A 23,606-nucleotide genomic window follows, 5' to 3' on the forward strand; every position below is an offset into this window, starting at 1 on the left:
ACCAAGATTTCTGTCTTTATTCAATTCTATGTCTCTTGAATGAGGCATAAAAAAACCCTCTTTGCTTTCCTTTTTGTATGATGAAATGGGCACTCCCATAAAGTGAACAAATTTCAATCTGCTGTGTAACTGGCAGAAGGTTTTCAACATATTGAATGCTACTTCAGAGACTGGCTCCCAGTTGGTTTTTGGTTATTTTCTTTTGATGTTGTTGTTGTTGTGAGGTTTTTGGGGGGAGGGATGGGGATTTTTAAACCTCTTTTCACTCTGTTTTTCACTATTCACAAATATTACTTCCATGACTTCCTTATTTTGCCTTAGAACTGCAGCCTGCTGCACTTAAGATAGCCAGATTCTGCAGTGACCAAAGAAGTCTTGCTGTTCTTGCCTGGGAAGGTGCTGAAAGAGGCTGCACTTACTAATTCAGTGTACACAGCTGTGTAGTCAGAGGTAAAACTTGAACCACCTAATGCACACAAAGCCAGCACTTGAGGAAGGGCAGCTCCTGCACTCTCAGATATGATTTAGTGAATCTTGCAGGGGCTTTGACAGAAATGTAATTTGCCAAACACTGCACATTTTTCACTGCCAATTAATTAAACAGCCTTACTCAGAAGAAGTGTCCAGTAAATTAAAGAGCTGCAAGCATAGAACTTTGCATTATCTAATTGTACCACACACTCAGCTACTGAAACAGATACGCCTGGTTATCTAAAATCTATGTGAAAAGCAGCTTCTATGTTGTCCCTCCTGCTATTCCTTGAGTTTGACTTATTTCTTATTTCTTCCTCATTGCTCTTCATTCTCACAATTACAATTGTGACTTTCACAATTACCCACTGAGAGCAGTGAGACAATTCCCAGCTCCAGCTATCAATGCCATCAACTTTCAGTGTGCTGTTCTCTGTGTGTCAAAAGTTGCCAAAATTAGTCTTTAAAATGTTATTCTTCTCTCTCAAAATGCATAAACCTCTTTATCCATCCCTGCTTACTGTTTGTAACTTCATAAGTATGATTTCAAAGCCTGGCTACAAACAGCCATGGAAGATGAGCCAAAAGAGTGTTCCAGGATGAAAAAACGTGAATTATTCAGACCAGAAGAGTTGATTCTCTAGCCAAAGGGCTGTAAAAGCAATGCATCACTTGAACCCTATCCACCTAAATCATTTCACATGTTTTCAGCACACAAGCCAGTGCTCTGTGGTTTTGAGCATGCAGAAAGTAATCTTCCAAGCTCTTCCCAACCAACCCAAGTTTCTCCTGTAAACAAGCACTGCTTTAAGAAACATGAAAGAAAGGTATTCCTCTTTATAAAACAGCATTAAGAATGTGTTTGCCAACATGAGCTGTGAAAAATTCAGAATGGGTTGTAACACTGCACGTTACCTGTTTTTGTGGGAAGGAGACAAGAGAAGGGCTCCTTGACATTTTGACATCTTCCAATGGCTTCTAAGAATCCTACATTTTGTTGTTATTACCCAGTTTTATCCTGTCTCCCTCAGGAAACAGAAAAATATGAAATTTGACTCTCCATATATTAAAACTAAACTTTGAAAACTATGGCGTTTTGGCTTTTTTTTTTTTTTTTAAATCTTAATCATTTGAGTTCTTGACCTCAACTCATTTTAGAATAAAATAACCATACAATTTTTATCATCTTTGAGATCATCTAATCCTTGTTCTGAAACTAAATAGGCCATGAGAATTTTTCATCTAAGAAACAAAGAAACACTAACACAAAGCTTTTCTCTGAAGAGTAAAAAGGGCTAACAGGCTGAAGCAGAGATATGCATGTTCTGAAATGTTCTTATTGTTGCAAGTCCTGTAAATAAGCCACCATTTCCCACAATAAAAATCAACATTTCCCTATTTCTCAAAAAACTTCCACTTAAAAGAAGCAAACAACCTGCAGACATGCTTTTAAAGGCAGTTACCTACCTAAACTGGCAGACTCACATACATTTTCTAGAAGAGTATTATTAAAAATGTCCCATGTCATTCTGCAATTGGAATAACAAACTATGAAGGCAGCTATATAATTCAATAAATTGGGAACATTTTCCACCTCTTGCATTGTACAAAGTTACTCCCACTGTATACCAGTACTATGAAAAGTAAAAGATTCACAACTGTGCAGCATTCCCATGCTGTGACAATGAAATCCATGGGCCAATAGCTAACTTTTACATTCAGCCTTTGAATTAGTGACTTTACCTTCTTACCATACAAGCTCACATAATCAAATCCCTCTCCATAATTCATAGAATAGTTTGGGTTGGAAGGGATCTTAAAGATCATCAATTTCCAACACCCCTGCCATAGGCAGGAACATCTTCCATTAGACCAGGCTGCTCAAAGCTTCATCTAATCTGGCCTTGAACACTTCCAGGATTGGGACAGCCACAGCTTCCCTGGGAAACCTCTTCTGGTGCTCTACCACTCTCATGGTGAGGAAATTCTTCCTAATACAGAGATCTCATTTCTGTCTCACCCTACAGTCACATGGGCTTCAGTGGCTTTAGGAGCTGAGACTTCACCTGAGACAAAGCTACTCCATGATTTTAATTGAGGTTAATGTTTGAAACTGAAAGTGCAAAGTGGTTAGGGCTGAATTAAGTAATCAAAACACACGCACCCAAAAACTATGAATAAGTTGTAGTAGTTGTAGTAAAATATACATTTTACTTCATTCCCCAGAAAAGTTGAGATTTTTTCAGCAATATTGTGGATAAACTGCATTACCATCATGCAGAAATTATTACTGTGTATAAGAATATGGTTATTCTAAGGCCCAGACTGGGTTCAAAATGACTAATAGATTTTTTTGGTCACTCATGTTTTAGAAGTCTTCGTAAAATTCATATGTAGTCCCAGCCACAAATAGTGTACACTTCATAATTTCCTTACCCTTCTTCTTCTAGAGGTTATTTGATTTAGTGTGCTTTAAATGAAGGATTCAAAGTAATTTGTAATCTATTCCTGGGCAATTTTGGTTAAAGCACAGTGATAAAAACTGTGTCATTTGTAAAAAGGGTTTACTAATGAAAGCAGAAGCTGTTGTCAACAGTTGTCTCTGGATTATCTCCTCTTAATGAGCTAATTCCAGGTGTCTGGCTTTCTGGAATAATTTAAATAATGTAAGCAACCATACTCAGCACACTTAAAATTTAGGCAGCTAGCTGTTTGTATAATCATCCTATTTTTCTGGCAGTTAACCCTTGACCTAGGTCACACCTAAGCTGCATCTTTTTAATGTGATAACATTTCACATGCACAGTAAAAAAAATGCAGTACATTGCACTGTTTGTTATTTATTTCTGAACCAGCTCTGCAGTTATTTATTGCAACAGGAAGTTTATTGCCACAGAAGCCTCAGTGAAAAACCTCACAACTGAGCTTTACTAGGGAAAAAATTGGAAAGCCATGCCTTTTAGTAGCACCATCACCACCTTTTGTACAAAAAAAAAACCCTGAAGCAGAGAAATTGCCACAGTTTTTAAACTTTACTGAGGCTACATGTCACCAAAGGTGTGGGAGGCATTTTGTTCAGACAGCTCTGCAAAACAAGGATCAAATGTATGCTCAGAGGGGTAAGGCCTGAAGAATTGCTTTAGCAAAAAAAATTTCTAAACGCAAACCCCATTTCCAGGCAAGGGTGCTCCATGTTTAAAACCAGATCTGTTAGATTTTGTGTCTGTCTTCATAATGAAAGCATTACTTGCAGTACAGTTATTCCTAAGGCAATTTGCAAGATGTAGGTCACCAAGATCACAATTTTTACTTTTTCTGAACCTTAAGTGTCACTAAATACACCCAATAATCTATCCCAACTCTGTGCCTCCAACCCTCCTTGCTACACTGAGGTGAATTAAATTTGCAAAACACATTCATGAAGGTGCAGATATTCTTCTCTCCAGAACCCTCAACAATTCTCAAGAACCAATCTCCCACTACATCACTGCATTTCTGTCTTAAACCTCAGAGTAGAGCACACCAGCAGGTCTGTCTGCATGTGCAGCACTAACATTGTTCTTCAGCTGCAGTCATGCTCAGCTCTCACAAACTCCTTAAAGTTTGGGGTTTAGGGATTTTATCTATTTTCTCTATTCCCAGCTACCTGTATTACTTATTGTGTCTGTATAAACTCTGAGATTCTCACATCAAGAAAAAAAAAGTTTTCTGGTGCAGTGAGCTTTCCCCTAAAAATGCTTGAGCGCCACAAGACACAGATGACAAAATTCTCTTGGGTACAGGGACAAAGAGATATGGGAATGGGAATATTCCTATGGGAATATTCCTATGGGAATATAGGAATATTAGGAATAATATGTTCTGGTTGCTTTTCCAGGGTCTCACCACTCCACTCTAAAGTAGGTCTGGTCAGAAATAAGGATCTCAAATAATAATTTCTGCTGGTGTCACACTGGATTACAAAATTAAAGTGCATCAAACAACCAAACACCCACAAGTAGCTTGAAGTACCTTGAAGCACAAAAATTACCACTTGTTGAGCACAGCTTACAGAGAACATTTATTTATGCAGTCCTCAGGCACACATTGAGACTATTTCTTCACCATTTTTCTACTTTAATTGCCTAATTTGTCACTCTTGAGTTCCTGGAGCTCTGCACTTCAATGTACAGCAAAGTAAGAGTACTAGTATATTATCAAAATTCAGCAAAGTACTTGCAAATGAAATAATTGCTCCAAACCCACATTTTAAACAAGTGATTTTATATCATTGTGCACAGACCCAACTAGATCCACCTACAAGAGGAAAAGTTAATCACTGCAACAACTATCTTATTGCTGCAATTATTGTTTATCAAGCTGATAAAAAAAGGTGGCAATGGCTTTTTCCAGTGTGATATATTTACAGACATGTCACTGGGAAGAACAATAATTGTTTTTAAAAAAATTAAATAATTTTTTATTAAAATAGGCAATTTTCTACATCTTTAGAAATGAGCACTGAAATAGCAAGATCAAAGAGCATTGGATAAATAAGTAATATTGCTAATGTCTTTAGTAATTAAGCACTGCAATTACTGCAGAAAGTGTACCACCCCCTTTTAGTTCACATCTCAGATAAGGTTTTCATAAGAAATTATATCACTTGCTACTTTCTTTTAGATGGTCTTTTAACCACTGCAATGGCTGTGCAATCTAATTAAAAAATACAGGGGGGAAGGTTTGCAGAGGGGTTTTTTTTGTTTGTTTGTTTGGTTTTTTTTCTTGATTTGCCTAATTTGAATTGCTCAGTAGCCAAGCTTGTGTTTTTTAAAGTGAGGTTTCTGTCATTAAAAACCCAGTTCAAATTGCACTGATATTTTAATGCACTAGGTGGCATAATGATATTCATGCTAGAGAAATTAAATTATTCACCAGCACCCAGATACTTTGTTGGAAATGATTAGCCACCCTTTCTGCCACATAAGAAGTCCTATGATAACTTCTGTAGTTATAGGATTGCTAATACTTTTAACTCTTCTAAGTTCTTCAGAAGAGTACTTCAAATTTTGAAAGAAAAAAACCTATTCATATTTAAATACAATGATTTAAGAATTGAAAGCCCTTGAAGGTGGGGATTTCAGTTAAAAATCCTTTAAACCGTTCTCCAGTCATGATTGTGATCAAGCTTACCCTGAACAATTTTACTTGTGGCTAACATTAAATCAGATCAAAGAAACATGAGCTGGAGAGTGTTCACTTTTTATGGGATTCCTGTTCCCTCAGCCGTGACGTGGACCACATTAAACACATGTTGATGCTGCCAGGGATTGGACCTGGTGACTTAAATCAATCTTTTTCATTTCTAACTCTATTAACTGCACCATTATAATGGACATAATGAAAGATACTTTCAGACTGATTCTGGTGTTAGTCTGAACCAACATGATGTCAAAAAAAAAAATTTAAGTCATCTTCATTTACTGTAAACTCAGAGATTTGCTTTTTGCTGCAGGTGTTCTGTCACAGTTTGCTTGAATTCAGGGAAGTAAATTACAAGACATGTCAGTATAAAGAGGCAGTGAAATCATTTATCATTAACTTCAAGAGGCCATTATTCAGCTGAGGAAGATGACTCTTTTATGAAATACAAAGGATGAGATCATGATTTAGTGACCAGAAGTGTTCATTTTCCAAAACATAGCAGTATGTAGTGAATGTCAGAAAGGAAAGGAGCCTAAGAAGTTGATATAATTTTCTCTGGATAATGTTTTGATGTTGGCCATTGCAGTTAAAAGTGGCTTTATGAAAGCTGCTGCTGATTAGTAGACATTTTTTGATTGACTAATGACTACATCTGCCCCACTTCTTTCTGTGCAACTACAACTCTCACAAGCTCCTGCCACAAGCTGGAGCCCTATCAGACCATCAGGAAAGGATTTAAAGAGGTATAAAGCCTTCTGTCTGTTAAGAACAATTTGAAACAGCAGAGTTTCTAAATGCCTTAGAAACTCCAGAAAACATAATTTCTCTAGTTTTTGTTCTCCTTTTTTGATGTAGTTGCTAAGATGTTTACCTGTTTTACAAAATTATTCCCACTTATAAAGCATATTTGTGCAAGGATTATAGGATAATGCTATTGCTGAGACTAATTTTTTGAAGATGAAGATGCATTCAGCACAGAAAAGGTGAGCATAGTATGGAACACAGTATCAAACACCACCAAATCATCAATTTCTGGAACAGATTAAAGACAGAGCTTCTCTATTTTATGACACAATCAGTAAGGAAGCCAGGAGTGCCTACCTTCTCCAGCTGGTGCATCCCTTCCTCTACGCAGCAAATTGATGCCAGCGTTCTCAGGGCCTGGGGATAAAGGCACCTGAAACAATCCTGGCGACAGATCTTAAAGAGAGCAACAACACCTCCTTCCTGTAGGGAAAAACACCCATCAGGACAGCAGCACTAGAGGTTTCCCTAGTATTTAATCAAGGTTGGGATGGAGAGCAGATTCCTTTAGTAGTTTATCCAAAAACAGCTATCGTAACAACACCAACAAAGAGGGTGTTAAGCTCACACAGAGAACTCAAGTGGATTAATGCTTGTACACTAAGTGATGAAAAAGTAATACAACCTCAGTAGGAGGTTTGCTTTAGTGATTGACTCCTACCAGTTACAAGCTCTGTTTAAATTAAACCTGACATTCCTGCAAAAATTAGAAAGAGCCATCAATAGGTGGCCATTAGAGTGACATTTAACTGACCATTCAGTCATATTATTAGTATAAAACAGATTTTTGATACTATGTATTTCCTGTTCATCTACGTTTCTGAGCTCCACACAGAATTTAATTAATCCTAAAATTATGAACAGGAAGGTCATGTGTTTGAAGAGGTACTGAAAATCAGGTGGAAATAGGTGTCAAAGTCTAAACATATACAATCCAAATCTTCATCTTCTGACAAATAAAATCTTCATTCCTAAAAGTTTTTCTTTAAATACTATAGTGGCAAAGACTTGAGTACATATTGGGGAAGCTATCCTTAATTCATTTTCAAAACAGCTTGTAAATATATGTTTCAGCAAATTTCATATAACAAACGTAAATATATAAATAAATGCCAACAATATTGTATTTCGTGACGTTTTTTAAATTATTTTTCATTTCAAAATTTTGTGCTATCAGGTAGACTACATGTGTCTTTTATGATGTAGGATCAGACATATGATGAAGATGAAAGCATTTAAATTATTGATGACAAGTGAAAGTACTCAGCTTAAAGTGTTCAGATTACAGCATAAATTAAAAATAGTTGAAATCAGGGACCAAGTGAAAAGTACAGCCTTTTTTAAAGCCTGTTTCATTAGAGTCTGTTTAAAAATATTTTTAGATTCACAGAAATAATCTATTTTTTTCTCAGCCATTTTCTTCTCATTATTTGAAAGCTCAACAGGTTATACTGACTTAAAACCCTGGGCTACAATTCAGACTTTATTCATTTTCAGAATTCTATATTTTTGTACTAGTTTTTTCTTGAATACAGTAGAGAATAGTAGAGGAAGCAAAGCCCTCTGTTCAGTTTAGCAAAAAATTTATACCAAGTCATATAGAATTAGATAAAATTAACTCTTCAATGTATTTTTCAGATAGAAGTTTTAGATCATATCTTTGCACAGATATATGGAATTTCTATGGCATCAGTGTAAACAATAGGCTCACTGAAATTTTTTAGGAGTAAAATGTATTTCTAGAATTGTAAGAAGCATTCATGTGTCTGTTATTTTATATCTAGTACTGCCATATATAGCCTAATGCAGAAAGATATTTCTGAGCCTTTAAATTAAAAAAAGAGGCAGTACACTAACAGAAAAGTTTCAGTCATGTTTTTCCTTTCACAAAAGGATACTGATATTTCATCTAAGCAGTAATTAAATTATTTATTAAAAATATAGCGAAAAATATTTGAAAAATATTTATGTCATTCCTAAGCCAAAGGTAACAGTTTTGTTGGGTTTTTTTGCTTAAACTTCATTATCAATTTGAATTTTCCCCCAGTTCAATTTAATCAGGGATGATCTGATCCTCTGTTTTAGCCATAATAAGCTGCAGTTTGTGGACAAATCTAGTAATGTTGAAGAGATGTCAGCATATTGCTTTAAGCCTTTTCTGTGCCAAATGGGTGCCCTGATTTTTACTTTGATGGACAGGAAGTGATTTATCACTGCATTTGTCAGGAGGAGATCTGTACTCTTTATTTTGTGCCTCATGTGCCATTACTAAGCTGTAAAATATTGACCATGAGTAATGAACTGAGAGATCTGTGAGTGAAATATTGGATGGGTAGAAAATACTGAGACTGATTCCATGGCTTGTCAAAACCAGTCCCCTCACTGGGATCAGAGCCTTTGTCAGAATTTATTCACCTTTTTCAAGATTCATCCCCTGTATCTTTTGCAATGATGCCAAACCACTCCATCTGACAGGGACATAGATAAATTGGTCAAGTGGGTAAACATTCAGAGGAGGAGAGGGACATTTGCTTTACTACTGATGAGCTACTTCTCTCCTATATTGGATTAACAGGAATTCAATTTTGTGGGATGCTGCTCAGAAGGGCTAGTTTTAGGTAATGAAATCACCTGAAATACAATCACCAAAACTATGTGGATTGAGTGAATAAAGAGGGGAAGCAAAAAGACAATTAATTCTAAGGTACAATATTTTGTGGTTCCAGCCTGAAATGACAAGTGCAGTAAATACTCATCAAGGCTTTGAGAACATTTACAATTATCTTGAGAGATGATCTCTAAAGAGATCTTCATCATAAATAGTTGCTAGAAAAGAAGTTGGCATATAAAGAAGGTAAGGCAAAATGCATTAGAATCTTCTCACAGCAAGTGGTCTGCTGTATGTCCATAACGAATTCCAACAGTCAAATATTCTCCAGGGGGGGCTGTTATGAGGTATGAATATCTTCATTTTTGTTCCTTTCTCTTTTACAAGCCTATTATCACAGCACTCTGTTCAGTACAGTTGGCATTGGACTCTATCATCAGTAAAATGATTTTTTTTTAATTCTATATTCTTTATCATTCTATGACCTATTTATTGTAACTTGCAAACAGATTTTCACCAAGTCTCCTGGTTTTTACAAATCTAAATATATTTATAACTTGTTTGCTCCAAGTAATGCTAATTTTCTTATCTTGTCCATGTTACTACTCATTTTTGTTAGGGACCTTAGGTTTTATGTCTCTGACAGCTAGTGAGATCTACTACTAGCTCCCAGGGTGAGTCAGCAACATGATTTTTTCACAGCAGCTTGCAAAGCTACATGCTGAAAAAGAAACTGTCAAAGAATGCCTGTAGGTGGAATAAAATTATGGGTGATGCTTCATCATAGAGGGGAGTGTTTGGTAGCCTTTTTCAATTTCTGTAAAATATTGGCAGGGGATGGGGAAGAAAGAGAGAAATGACTGAAACTCTTACCAAACTGTAAAATGAGAGACCAGCTACAATAATATTGTAGCTTTACAACACTATCTTGGTTTTTTGGGTTTGTTTTTTTTTGGTTTTTTTTTTTTTTTTTTTTTGCACCTACAAGATTGGTGTGCTTTAGAGTTGTACCCTATAGCTTGGGACAGGAAAAAAAACCTAACAGCAGTGTTCCACAAGATCACACTTTGTCATGGAGAGTAAGACAAATTACAAAGATTACATGGACAAATTTGTTGAATTTTGCTTTCATGGTAAACAAATAATCAATCTCTCTGGCTAGATTTTATCAAGGATACTATGACAGATCTTGAGGGAACTATGGATTCTATAAAAGATTTTGAGATCTTTCAATAACTTCAATCCTTTTTCACCCTCATAATGACTGAGAACAATTTCAGATTTTGTTGTTGATGTTTATTTTTTTTGTTTGGAAATTACCCTGAAATTTTACTGTCGTAGGTTATTCACGTCACAGCTAACTTGAACCAGTGCTCCTCCTCTTCCTTTCTGCTTCAGAGATTGTAAAACCTGACACAAATGAAACTTGAATGACAGCACAAGCAACATTTATGTGTTATTTGGTCAAAAACTGCAAACTCCAAAAAGTCTGCAAGCAATAAATAAAAGCATATTTTATTCATATTGGGAGCTTTTGGAAAGGTGCCAGTTAACCTCCAAAGCAAGCAAAGCTCAGTGCTGTTAAGTTCCTTTGTCTGAACAGAGCTCTTTACCCATTTGAAATTCTGATCTGTTATTACAGTTCCTCTGCCCCCTTGGTCACTGGTGCAGGTAACTGAGGCAGTGCAGAGGGTGAAGGATAATGGTCAGTCTTGACAAATGCATTTCCCAGTGCACAGGGCAGGCAGAGGCACGGGACAGGTGATGCAATCACCACTGTAATTTGGCAGCCAAACACCATTTAGGGTTCTTTGCACAAGGGGATGCATTTCCTCAGTTGTAAACCTGTGACACACCCAAGTTTTAGCAATATATTAACTAAGTGATTTATGAAAAGTCAGACTTCCCTTCTGCTAAGTTAAGCTGTTATGGAAGTTGTAAAATTATAAAAAGCCCAAGACCAATTTTCTGTACTTTGTTAATTCTGCGCTACCTCAATACTCAGCATTTTAACATTGTTTTTGGGTACCACTGAGTGGAGCTCAAATACCAATTTAGAAAAAACTAAACCTCTCAGGCTGTTGACAGAATCCACTACAGGTTTCTGAGTCTGGCTTGTTCTCAACCTTCAGAATAGAGGAGTACCTTTTATGGTGTAAATATCCATCTCAAGGCACTTCAGAAGTAATTCAATGCTGCTGTCTAACCCTGCCTCTGAGTGGGACAGGAACTGGCACAGCACTCTACAAGCAGTAGCTGGGGGAGGGAGATTTTCCTCTTTCTGCATGCCCTGTGGTTGTGATTATCCTATCCTCAACAAGACACCATGTCCCACAGTTCTCACTTCTTCAAGATCCAAGTGTCCTCAAAGGTGCAAACTCTGCAGGGATTTCCAGTATCATGGATCTTGACAGAATGACTCATTTATACCAAAAGTTAGCACCAACTACTCAGTAAATGAGAACACACACTGACAGAAGTAAATGCAATGATGGGTCTTTTGTAAAAGGAAAATAATTAATGCACTTTATAAATTTACATCTTCAGTAATATCTCTAACCCTCCTGTACATACAGCTGTACATACAGTCTTGCTGTTTCCCTGCACAGTCTGCCACAGTCCATTGTAAAGTTTCTCTCCATTTACATGACTGGTATTTAAAAAGTACTGGCAGGAGAGACATTAAAAAAAGTTCCCAAAATTATGGAGTGATAATACCTTAGATGGCACAAAGACAACTGCAACTGAAGTAATGCTGAGAGCAATGCCTGTTGGAGCTGACCACCCTGCTGAAGCTGCTTACACAGGTATTGGGCATTATTAAATTAAAAATACAGGGGATGTGATCCTCTTCAGAAAAAAAAACAAAAAACCTTGAATCCAATAGTTGTGATGTTAAACTCTGTAGAGAACTTGCAAAAGCACCACAAGAAGAGAAAAAAGTCATTTCTCTGAATAAATTTTGTTTCTCTTTAGTGACATGAGTTTCTTGTATTGCTAGTGTGCTTTGGATCACTCCATGCATCCCTTACCTTGGCTATGATGCGGCAGAGGTGAGCTCCTTCCTGGGCGAGGCTGAATAAACCACTGATGGCCGACTCCGTGACGTACAGGCTGCCCGAGAGCTCTATCTGCCTCAGCAGGCTCTGGGATACAGGACAAAAAGTGGGGGAGTCAGACTGACAACACACATTTAGCATTGCATTTGAGTAGATGGAACCAAGGACAGGGAGATTTAAAAATAAATTTTAACAGGGTAAGAGAGTGGGTACGTGATTACATGTGGTATGAAACACTCTAGCTATTTAGTAAATATTAATAATATTTAGTTATTGTGTTTGTCTGGGATTGAACCAGAATTTTCAGAAGGCAACCAATTTAGTTGGTGTAGAAGCTGAATCACATGGGTACAAGATTTACACCTTATTTATAAGCAATATTGCTACAGCCTCTCTTACACTACCTTCTAAGGCTCCGGGTTCATCACGACTCAGTCAAAATGTCACTGACAAATAGACATTCTTATAAAGAAATATAGTTTATTCCTGCAATGTAGGAAATAGATTAAATATTTTTTTAATTTTTGTAAATAATTGCCTTTCTTTTGCATTTGTGTCATTGCAGCTTTAGAAAAGCACAGCTGTGAAAAGAACATGGTCTATTTCATTTCATGTTTCTGAAAAAAGACACAGAATCACTAGAGTAATTAATTCTATTTCCTAGGAGAAGGAAGGTAAGCATTTTTGTATTTAATCCAACTTTGAAAGAAATGCAAGGAAGCATCCCATGTTTTACACTGTTATTTATACAAAATTCAATTACCTTGCCTTTAAGAGGTTCTTCCACCTTTAGCATTAGAAAAATGCTCCATAACAATGCATTAGAAAAATGCTCCATAAAAGACATACCTTAAGAGTTCACAATTTGAAATGAACCTATCCTGAATTAAATCCTGATACACTGATTAGAAAAAAAGGCTCTTTACACAATTTAAGCTGAAATCTCTCACACAGACACTTAGTCTGCTTCAGAGCAGCAACTATTCCCAGACATTGTGGTTTTATGGCAGAAGCGGGCACAGAGCCTGACTGAATGGCTCAGAGAATTGTTCATAAAATAATTTTTATTAATGAGCTCTACATCCTTCAGTCACACAAATACATGCAAGATGATGTGGCATCAATAATTCCACTCCCTGAAAAGAAAAAGGGAGTAAGATTTCAGGGGCATCAGTAGGTGCCAAAAGGCAGAAATACCAGCAGTGAAGAACTGCCCTTCATACAAAAAAGAATAAAAATCTTAACAATGGTAATCTACTCACTGAATTTGAAATATGCAAAATTATTTACACACTTCAACACATACATTTCATGGAGCTCTCATAAATCCCAACCAAAGAGCATAAGAAGGTAGCTTGTTAGTTTGACTGTAATTCTGCAAATATATTTGGGATAGTCTCACCTCCTGGTAGTAACACTTTAAAACTAGAAGGGATTTTTCTGAAACCACCACTTCTTTTTTTTTTTTTTTTTTTGCTATCTTAATACATCAGGGTATGTTAGAGTTTAACCAATAGCATGCTTTAATTTTGTTTTGTCACTGTAATAAATACTTTTTAACTATTTTTGTTCACTAAGCTTCTCCTTTCATCTTTTTCTGCTGCAACAACACAATCTCTGCATAACATCACCTCTAAAACATGGGCAAATTATTTTAGCAGAATCATATTTGAGGTTTATATGAGGGAGGGGAGGGAGGGAGGGAGGGAGGGAGGGAGGGAGGGAGGGAGGGAGGAAGGAAGGGAGGAAGGGAGGAAGGGAGGAAGGAAGGGAGGAAGGAAGGGAGGAAGGAAGGGAGGAAGGAAGGGAGGAAGGAAGGGAGGAAGGAAGGGAGGAAGGAAGGGAGGAAGGAAGGGAGGAAGGAAGGGAGGAAGGAAGGGAGGAAGGAAGGGAGGAAGGAAGGGAGGAAGGAAGGGAGGAAGGAAGGGAGGAAGGAAGGAAGGAAGGAAGGAAGGAAGGAAGGAAGGACAAGAGGTTGGCTAGCAAGTTGCTATTATTTCAATAGTGATCTAATGAGAAAAAACTCATGCATTTGCAGCCTCAAAATAATTACTTAGTGTATGTCACAGAATCAGAATCACAGAATGGGTAAGGCTGGAAGGGACAATCAGAAGCCATCATTTAGATGCCTTGCAAGAAAGAGACATCAGGAAAAATAAGTAATATGGTGAGCCAAAAGATAATTTTATTTGGGATTTGAGGTTATTTGAGAATATGAACACATAAATATCTTTGTAACATATTTGAGTTAACTGATCATTAATTTGTTGAAAAGTAAGAGCTGTAATGCTAATCCTCCTCTTAATCACAGAATTATAGAATGGCTTGGGTTGGAAGGGGCCTCTAAAATCATTTAGTTGCCATCTCCCTGCCATGAGCAGGGACTCCTTCCACTAGATCAGGTTCTTGAGAAGCCCCAACCAACCCACCCTTGGATCTTTAATGGCTTGTTGCCCTCAAGATAGGACCTTTTTGGTTTGGAGCTTTTTTAACTACAAACTAACCTGTGCTTCTTGCGTTAAAACCAGCTCTAACAACTGGCCAAAATATTGGGCCACGGTCGTGAGTGTTTCGTTAACACAAGATTTCATGGACTTCAGTATCTCTTCATCTTCAGTCTGTAAGCACCTGAAAAGACAAAGATGGGAAAAGGATGAAGGAAAAAAAGATTCAAAAGACCTGATCGTCAGAGGTGAGCCCCATGTTAACCACAGGATATAACTGGAATTCAGCTGTTCACAAGGACTTTGTGTCATTAGCATCATTCCAGACTTCAATCAAAGCTTTGTCTACACAGAGTAAACACACCATGAAAGGATGGACACTACTGAATAATTTTGGGATCACAATTTACCTCATCGACTGCAGGCCAAATTTTGCTGCAGATATTGTGTGTTTATACAGTGCAGCACTGCTCTTTGCCTTGTATGCTGATAGTTTTGCTCTTGGGTGCCTGCATTTCAACTGCAGCTGTGCATATCCACCCATCTTTCATAATCAATATTTCAGTAATTTTCATTTATTTACCTTCTTTGTCATAGTTTAATGATAGCAGGATAAGGATGAAGAAAGACATTTGTGCCCGGATGACTTAAACAGCATAATCAAAAGTAAAATTTGGTCCTCTCTACAGAAAGATACATAAAGCACCTTTACAAAGTTATTACAATCATCTTGTAACCAGTGATGTTTGGCTGTAATTGAAGAAAAGAGATAAAGATATAAAACTTTATACAATTCATATGAAATAACAAATTCTTCCTCACAGCAACACATTCATTTGTATTGTCAAAACATCTTCCACTCTGGCAGGCCACTGTAATGGAAGATATAGTTTGGGTGATCAGCCTCTACCTGCACACAGGTCACCTTTTCAGCTTTACCTGTCAGACACCTATATCAATTTTTTGTCAAAAAAGACAAGAAGAGAGAGGGCTGATTTAGGCCAGATACTTTGAGATTGCAGCTCATTATTAAATCCATGTGTCTTACAGTAAAATATAAAATACAAATGTGAGCTCTGTGGGTTTGGCACAAAGCAATAGTGCTCAAAAAAAATGTTATTTCCTGATAATTAGATGGTGTTTTTTTCCCTGATGATATCCCCAAAACAGAATGACTTGCACAATGTTTAAAGTAAACCAAAAGAGTGATTGAACTGCGCTGGAGGAAATGGGTAACTTATATTAGAAAGCGGAAATAGCATGAGAAGAATTACAGAGATTTTTATTTTCCAGTCTCAGCATTCCAGAGTGCAGGGAGATGAGTAAACCTACAACCACAGTTTAAAGGAAAGTGTATTTACTTCGGTTTGATTTACAATATGTGGATATGTTCATACAGGAACACTTAGTCTCAAAATCCAAGTTTTCACACCACCTGAAATCCTGATTCCACAGAACTAGAAAGGAACTTTGTCACCAATATCTGTCACAGCCAGAATTTTTCCTTTGATGTCTAAAAGTCCTGAAAAATCCACTTGTGTGTAACTTTGCATCCGTGTTAGACTCTTTGTGCAACAGCAGATCCCATCTTTCATTAGGATGTATTTCAGGTAAAAGCAACTCACTTCGTCCACCAGAGATTAACATTTAGAAAGCCTTGCAGAGTTACAGAAGCCTAGTTCAAACAATTGAGGGGGTGCCTATGGATTTGTGCTTCTCATTAGGTGGTCTATAACACAATAAAACAGCAAAATTAGTATTTTAACTATAAAATTCAAGTTACCTTTCTGTGAATGTTGTAAATTCTGAACACTTGTCTATTAAGAGTTTTTCGAGCTGTAGAGAGAGCAAGAGAAAGTGGTTTTAAAGTTCTATCCATACACACAATTGCTTTACAAAAATAGACAATCCTTGTTTGTTAATTGAAAACTCTCTCAAAACATATTTCATGTGAGCACCCTTCATCTACTTTTCTGAATAAAACTGGTAGAGATAAAATTGAGGTTTACAAAAAAAAAAGTAGCATTTTCTACATCTTAAATGCAAAGGAACTCACAGATGGGGTGTCAAAATACTTTAGTTCTGTAATCCTCAAAAGCAAAATATTTTTTCCATGAAAAGTTGTCAACATTATTAACATTCAGAATAGCCTATGATAAAATAGAATACAAAGTGAGTCAAGAAGATTTCAATTGCTGAAAAGGGATTGGAAAGTCTTAAACAATGGACCAGTATCAGTATGTAAGCATTTCTTACAGATTGTTTAAAGGAATTTTAATTATCCCAATAAAATAAAAATTCAGAGAGAGAAGTGTGACATCAGAGAAGGCATCCTCTCACCTGGTGCATTTCTTCTGAAGAGCTCCTGGTGAAGGTGTTGTACTCATTTATCATGGAATGCACGTGGCAGTTGACTCTCACTGTCATGCTGTGGACCCTCTGCCACCTGTTCTTCTCCAGCTTCTGAGCAATCCTCGTCAGCTCGGTGCTGATGATCCAAGCCCTCTTTAGCAGGAGCTGCAAGTTATCACAAGTGCTGTACTGTGAGGAGAGGATGAGTTCATTTTGTTCATCTTTCTCAATGCTGATGGGCTTGGACTGGAGAATGCACATACATTCGCAGTCTGTCATCAGCTTCAGGTCTTCCATCCATCGCTGAACAGAGTCCACCTGGATTAGGTGCATGCTGAAAGGCAGAGAAAGAGAGGGGAAAATGAGGTAAAGCAAAACAACCTTAGAATAACCACCAGCAGCACCATACAGCTAGTGGTATCCAGCTGTAACCACACACCACTCACTACTAGGTTGCAATTGATTGACCAAAGGCAAGTAATTGAACAAACTTGCTTGCAGTAACACAGTGACAAAGTGCTTCCTTTATTCCAAAAGCGACTTCTGGATTTCTAATCACTTTTGTACCAAATACCCCACTATAAAATTATGTCTGAAAAATCAGTGGGTATAAGAGATAAGTAAAAAGAGGTTTTGGTTATGTTTTTTGGGGAAAATGTTTCTTGTACATTCAGAGTTTTATATGGGAGAAGGAGCAAAGTTAGAGGTGTGTTTGCTTGTTGTTTATGGGACTATCAGATTTTCCTAGACACTTGGCCTATCAAGTGCTTAAAATAAAATTTTACCTTGCAGCATCTCTACAAAGCCCTTCCAAATTTATGCAGCCAAACCAAGACAGTGAACAATACTGCAATATTTGTTCTATGTCATAATCCCTGAAACTGGAGCTGGATTCTACATCCTGACCAGACCTTTACCTTCCCCCTTATTTCTCATTGTTCTCTGTCCATTTTGCACACTGACTTCCAAAGCGCATTTTTTACACGACAGCAAACATGATGTGAACCAGCAAGGCTGAAAAACTCCTTGACAAGTGTACCCTGACACAAGGGCAGTGAACCTGCATTTTGTGCCTTTGCACCCTCCAGACAGTAAAATGTGGTACCTGAGGCAGAAGTTGCACTGATTCGGAGCTCATTTCTTGAGGGATCACAAATTTCATAGAGTCTCAAGATGAAGATGCCTACATTTTTTTCTTATAAGGCACCCAAATCCTAATAAAAATATATTAATCCTCACCCAAACCATACTAAAATTTTCCAAAGAATTGAAAATAAAAGGTAAAGAAGAGATTAGATTAAATGAAAGCAAGAGAAAATGGATTTAACTAATTTTTCAAACTTCTATTGGTATCCTACAGTTAATGTGATAGATTAGTCATAGTAAATTGTTGTCTACCTTCTGGATACAAGTGCAGATTTTATAATACTATACTAGAAAGGGCAAAAAGAAAGTCCCTATTCTTTTAATTTAGATACTGATTTATTGCAACTCAGCAGTAACATTCTCTGCTGTTATATAAAGCCTTCCTGCTAGAATAAAATCTGCAATCACATTAGCTAAGCTAAGGAGGACCAGGTGGAAGCCTTTTTCAAATCTTGTGCTTCCATTTATACTGTGAGCACCAGCTGAACTCAAGATATCTCCTGCCAGACCACTCCAGTAATATTCCATAAATAAACAAAATGTATTTACATATACAGGAAAAGGAGGCTCACCTCAAGTATCGTTTCATGTAAATTGACAGCAAACAAGATACAAGAGATCAGTTTCATTGATCCAATCTCCCTTTTCACAATATATGATGAAACTACTTTTAATTTTGAACTTTACAGGCTACTGCTATTTAAGGTCTTTATTTCACTCAGCTCTGAATACTGTGTAATTGCATTTCATGATCGATTGAGGCCCACTTTCTTCTTGCTATGTGTAGTCTCCTTATTGCCTTTTTGGATCTGAAGCAAGGTTTCCTAATAAACAAAAACAACAACTTTAGAAGTTTGAGACCATGATTTATAACAATATGCATAGTTTGCATGCAGAAGAGGGTAAACTCATTTGACACAGAGTAATGTATCTTTCATTTACAAAGTGCACTGTGATGATTAATTAAATTTCTGTATAGTAAGTAGAAATAAACTTCTACATTATAAATTCACATGGACAAAAAGCTAGAATAGAAAGTTAGTGAGAGAAAAACAAAACAAAACAAAAACAACAGGAAAAAAAGTAATTAATATTTCTTTAGTCCCAAAAAGCCCTTCTTCACTCTGAGGAAAAAAAGAGGTAATAGGAATTGCTCAAGGAAAAAAAAAAATAGATGTTAAAGAAATTCTCCTTGTTTGCTTCTGTTCCTACTAATTGCCAGAAGTACAATGTAGAATGTAGGATATTTTTTCACTGAAACTTAATATTCCTTTACTGACAAGAGCAAAAAATGGTATCATTCATCTCCTTCTAGAGGACCACAGAAAACTCCCCCTGCTTACTGTTAGCTTTTCTGACACATTGTCCTTTAAATTAGAGACACATCATTATCACTCAAATGAAACACATAAATGATTCACCTTCATCCAAATCTCACTGCATGTGGAGAAAACTTTCTTAAGCATTCTGCAGGTGAATTTGTAGACTAATTTTTTTACATATTAAAATGAGGAAAGCAATAAAGTGTGATCATCCCTAATTAGCTATTAAGAATCATATTCCAGATGGCATTTACTGAGCTCAAAAAACAAGTTAGAAATTTCCATTTTGTCACCCCATTACTGAAAAAAATATCCTACGCCTACAAAATAAAAACAACCATAATGGTTCAGGCAAAAAAACCAAACAAACTCTGTTTAGCCCATTATCCTGGTCCCAACATGCCCATTAGGAGATGCATAAGGAAAGATTATAAGAAGTATGGCAAGAGCTGAGCAACCCCTCCTTCCCATCTTCTGGCAATTAGTGGTTTAGGAACTTCCTCAGCCAGAAGTTGTGTCTGAGTAGGATGTTTTTACAATTCATGAAACAAAAGTAGCCATTAATCCCTTTCTGAACTCAGTTAAACTTTTGGCCTTTGCAACATCTAGTGGCAATGTCTCACATTGTTTATTTTTTTAATATGAAAAAAGTATTTCTTATTGTTTATTTTAAACTTGCTGCCTGGAGATATGAACACAAATACTTTACTTGCTATATTCTAAGAGATAGTGGAAATGAAATTATGGTTCTGTGTTCACCCTCTTCATGAAATTCATTATTTTGTTTGCTGTACCCTATCTTCTCTAGGTTATTTTATTTTCATGATATAGAAACTCAGTTTATCCAGTCTGTCCCCCTATAGACAGTATTTCAGCCCTCTGATCATTCACTTACTCTTCCCACCTTTTCAAAAAGCATTTTTCAATTTCCCTATGTCCCAAAATGTCATGGGGAAAACATGACAAAATATAAAAAATTCAGGTAAATTTATACATTTGAAACATTTTTGTTTTTACAGTCCCTATTTTCCAAGAGCTCTTAAAATATTTTTTAGTAGAGTTTTTTTCCAGAGAGCTGTTTCAGCTTTACCTTTCTGAAAATACACTTATTTTGATTTCAGAATCTTTTTCCATGACTGATAATACAGAAAGAAATTGTGTTTCAGTTCCCTTTACCTCCTCACATGTACTGCTTTATGTTCATTAACACAATTTCTTCTAGCATTTAACAGTCCTGTCTTGTCCTGCTTTTATAACTATTTTTCAGGTCATTAAATACACTAAAGATTTGCTGAAGTGTAAGAGACCTTACTTGTGTGATTTCCCCCAGATCTCTCTAATTTAGCAAAAGTACCTGGTAAACTGTCTCAGACCCTGATACTTATAGAATCATAGAATCATTTAGGTTGGAAAAGACTTTAACACCATCAGGTCCAACCATTAACCCAACACTGCCAGGTCCATCACTTAATCCTGTCTTTAAGTGCCATTTCTACATAGCCTTTAAATACCTCCAGGGATGGTGACTCAAGCACATCCATGGGGAGTTCATTCCAGTGCTTGATAACACTTCCAGTGAAGAAATTTTCCCTAATTTTCAATCTAAACCTCCCCTGGGTTACTTTAGGGCCATTTCCTCTTGCCCTATCACTGGTTGTTTGGGAGATCAGCCCTCACCTTGCTCCATCCTTCTTTCAGGCAGTAATAAAAAGAGATCTGCTCCTCCTCAGCCTCCTTCTCTCCAGGCTGAACACCATCAGCTTGTCCTTACAGGACTTGTGCTCCAGCCCCTCCACCAGCTCCCATTTCCCTTCTCTGGACTTGCTCCAGCTCCTCAATGTCCCTTCTCAACTGAGGGGCCCAGAACTGGACACGGCACTGGCAGTGTGACCTCACCAGTGCCCAGCCCAGGGGACAATCCCTGCCCTGCTCCTGCTGGACACAATATTCATCCAAGCCATGAGCAGCCAGTTTCTCCAGCAGAATGCTGTGGGAAACAGCTTCAAGGTCTTTCCTGCACTCCAGACAGACAGACAACAGCTACAACCTTTCCCTCATCCCTCATCAGTGGGTCACCTTGGCAGAGGAGGTCAAGTTTTTCAAGCAGAACCTGCCTTTTCTGAACCCCTGGCTGATCCCCTGGTTACTCAGATGTGCTGCATGATGGCACCCAGGATGACCTGCTCCATGACCTTCCCTGGCTCTGAGGTCAGGCTGACAGGCCCGTAGCTCCCTGGATGCACCTTGTGGCTCTTCTGGACTGGCTAAAAAGCAGCCACCTGGGACCTCTCCATACAGAGGGGTGTAAATGATGGAAAGTGGCCCAGTGAGCACTCCTACCAGGACCCTCAGTATCCTTTGGTAGATCCCATCCATCCCATAGACTTTTGTGGTCATTTCCCCTTGGATTATGAGGGCTTCATTCTGTTCCCTGCCCATCTTCCATCTCAGGGGCCTAAGCTGCATAACAGCTGGTCTTACTATGAAAGACTGAGGCAAGAAGGCATTGGATGCCCTGAACCTTTTCTCATCCTGTCACCATGCTTTCCCCCCACAGCCAACAAAGGGGGAGGTCCTCCTTTGCCTCCCTTTTGTTGCCAGTGTATTTACAGAAACATTTTATATTGTTTTTTACAGCAGCAACCAGATTAATTCTGGTTGGGCTTTAGCCCATGGCATCCTTATAGCTCACACAAGTGACTCTCCCTTTCTTCCAAAGGTGATAAACTTGCCTTTTTTTTTTCCTGAATTCAGACAAGGCTCTCTGTTCAGCACATGGGTACAGCCTGCTCCTGTGCCTTTAGGATTTCCTTCTTGAAAGGGAGATGTATAGATACACAGATGAATAGTAGTTACCCACTAGTTAAAATTACTGAATTTAGTATGCCATGGCATATTGACAAAAAAGCAATTTATCTAGACTCTACATTATAAAAGCAGCATTTAATGTAAAAACAGTTATAAAAATAATTCAGTGCAAAAAGAAAATTCAAGACAATGTCTCCAACATTCCTTAAGAGTCATTCTGGTTTAATTGAGGTTGTAAAGTATTTGACACAGTTTTCAAGAGCACTCAACTGAACTTGACTAAGAAGCATTTTTAATACTCTGAATTCTAGTGTACTTTCCAAAAAACATAGTCTTTAAAAAGTTGTGTAATTTGGAAAAAATCCTCTGGTGTCACTGGCTGAGGCCAGCTTAGACCAACAGCCCATTGCTCTGAAAGTGTTATTTCAAAAGATGTTTGGACCTTGTTTAATATAGATGTTTCTGCACTACATAACACATTGCAGGTAAATTTCATCCTGCGTAAAGACATTAAAAAATATTCCTAATTTAAATATCTAAGAAGAGACATATGATATTCACAGTTCTCTTACCAGTATTTCTCTTCCCCCTCCTTCCTCCTTTTTTTTGCTATATTCTATCATCTCTTAAGTAGTTCATTAACTAACAAATCAAGATTTTTAGGATAGACAAGGTGGATTGATATCAAAATGATTGATCTCTCTCATGTTGATGTTACATGAACACAAAAGTCAGGAGTTAATGACTAGAGCATTTGTTTAAAATTTCCATCTTGAAGCTCCCTAACGCCATTTTACTGGCAGCACATACATTTCTGTTTTAAATTGCAAATGTTATCATGAGAAAGAGTTATACCTCCAATTTAGCACTGAGTTTCACTAAGTGCAAAAGTTTCATGTTTTATAACATTATGTTGAAGTCGGAGCTGATCAATTCACGTGAATTCACGTATTTATAAAATGTAAAGATTTCTATTCAGTCAAATTATGTTTCCAAGGCTTCTTAGCCTTTTTATCCATTTTCACCTAATATGACAGATTTATTACCAATCCTAATGATAGCATTTAGTACTACTTCCAGATAAGCCTGTGGTGAAAGTCAATGCCAAATCTTACAACTGTGTGCAAATTTATTATTCTAATTAGTGGTAGGTAATTAATTGGCAACAAACAACTTATTGAATGAATTTCACCCCCTCTTTGAACATAAATAATCTCTAATATTTTTCTAATTCATCTTTTCAGAATTATTCATGGGTATGCAATATAGCCAGGGCCAATTTCCACATCAATACAATGGCCAGCAGAACTCAACTCTCTGTGGAAGGAGTGGAAGGAGAGCGTGAAGAGCCATAGAAACAGGGCTCATTTTTCTTCAATTGCTTTACATCATATTGACCACATAAAAG

The 23,606-nt window shown here is 37.2% G+C and overlaps 1 protein-coding gene across 2 annotated transcripts in view; it reads right to left on the reverse strand.

Moving 5' to 3' along the window:
* The window catches only part of INSC (INSC spindle orientation adaptor protein), a 96,783-nt gene that overhangs the window by 41,115 nt on the left and 32,062 nt on the right, over nt 1–23,606 (reverse strand). For both annotated transcript variants that reach the window (XM_031505068.2, XM_077783777.1), the window contains 5 exons: nt 16,911–17,256; nt 16,354–16,406; nt 14,631–14,754; nt 12,100–12,213; nt 6,757–6,882 (listed from right to left, as the gene is read on the reverse strand). In XM_031505068.2, coding sequence (XP_031360928.2) covers nt 6,757–6,882; nt 12,100–12,213; nt 14,631–14,754; nt 16,354–16,406; nt 16,911–17,256 — 763 coding nt within the window. The remainder of the gene's footprint in view (nt 1–6,756; nt 6,883–12,099; nt 12,214–14,630; nt 14,755–16,353; nt 16,407–16,910; nt 17,257–23,606) is intronic.

Source organism: Lonchura striata, chromosome 6 (assembly GCF_046129695.1).
Source record: "Lonchura striata isolate bLonStr1 chromosome 6, bLonStr1.mat, whole genome shotgun sequence".
In the NCBI taxonomy this organism is placed as follows: domain Eukaryota; kingdom Metazoa; phylum Chordata; class Aves; order Passeriformes; family Estrildidae; genus Lonchura; species Lonchura striata.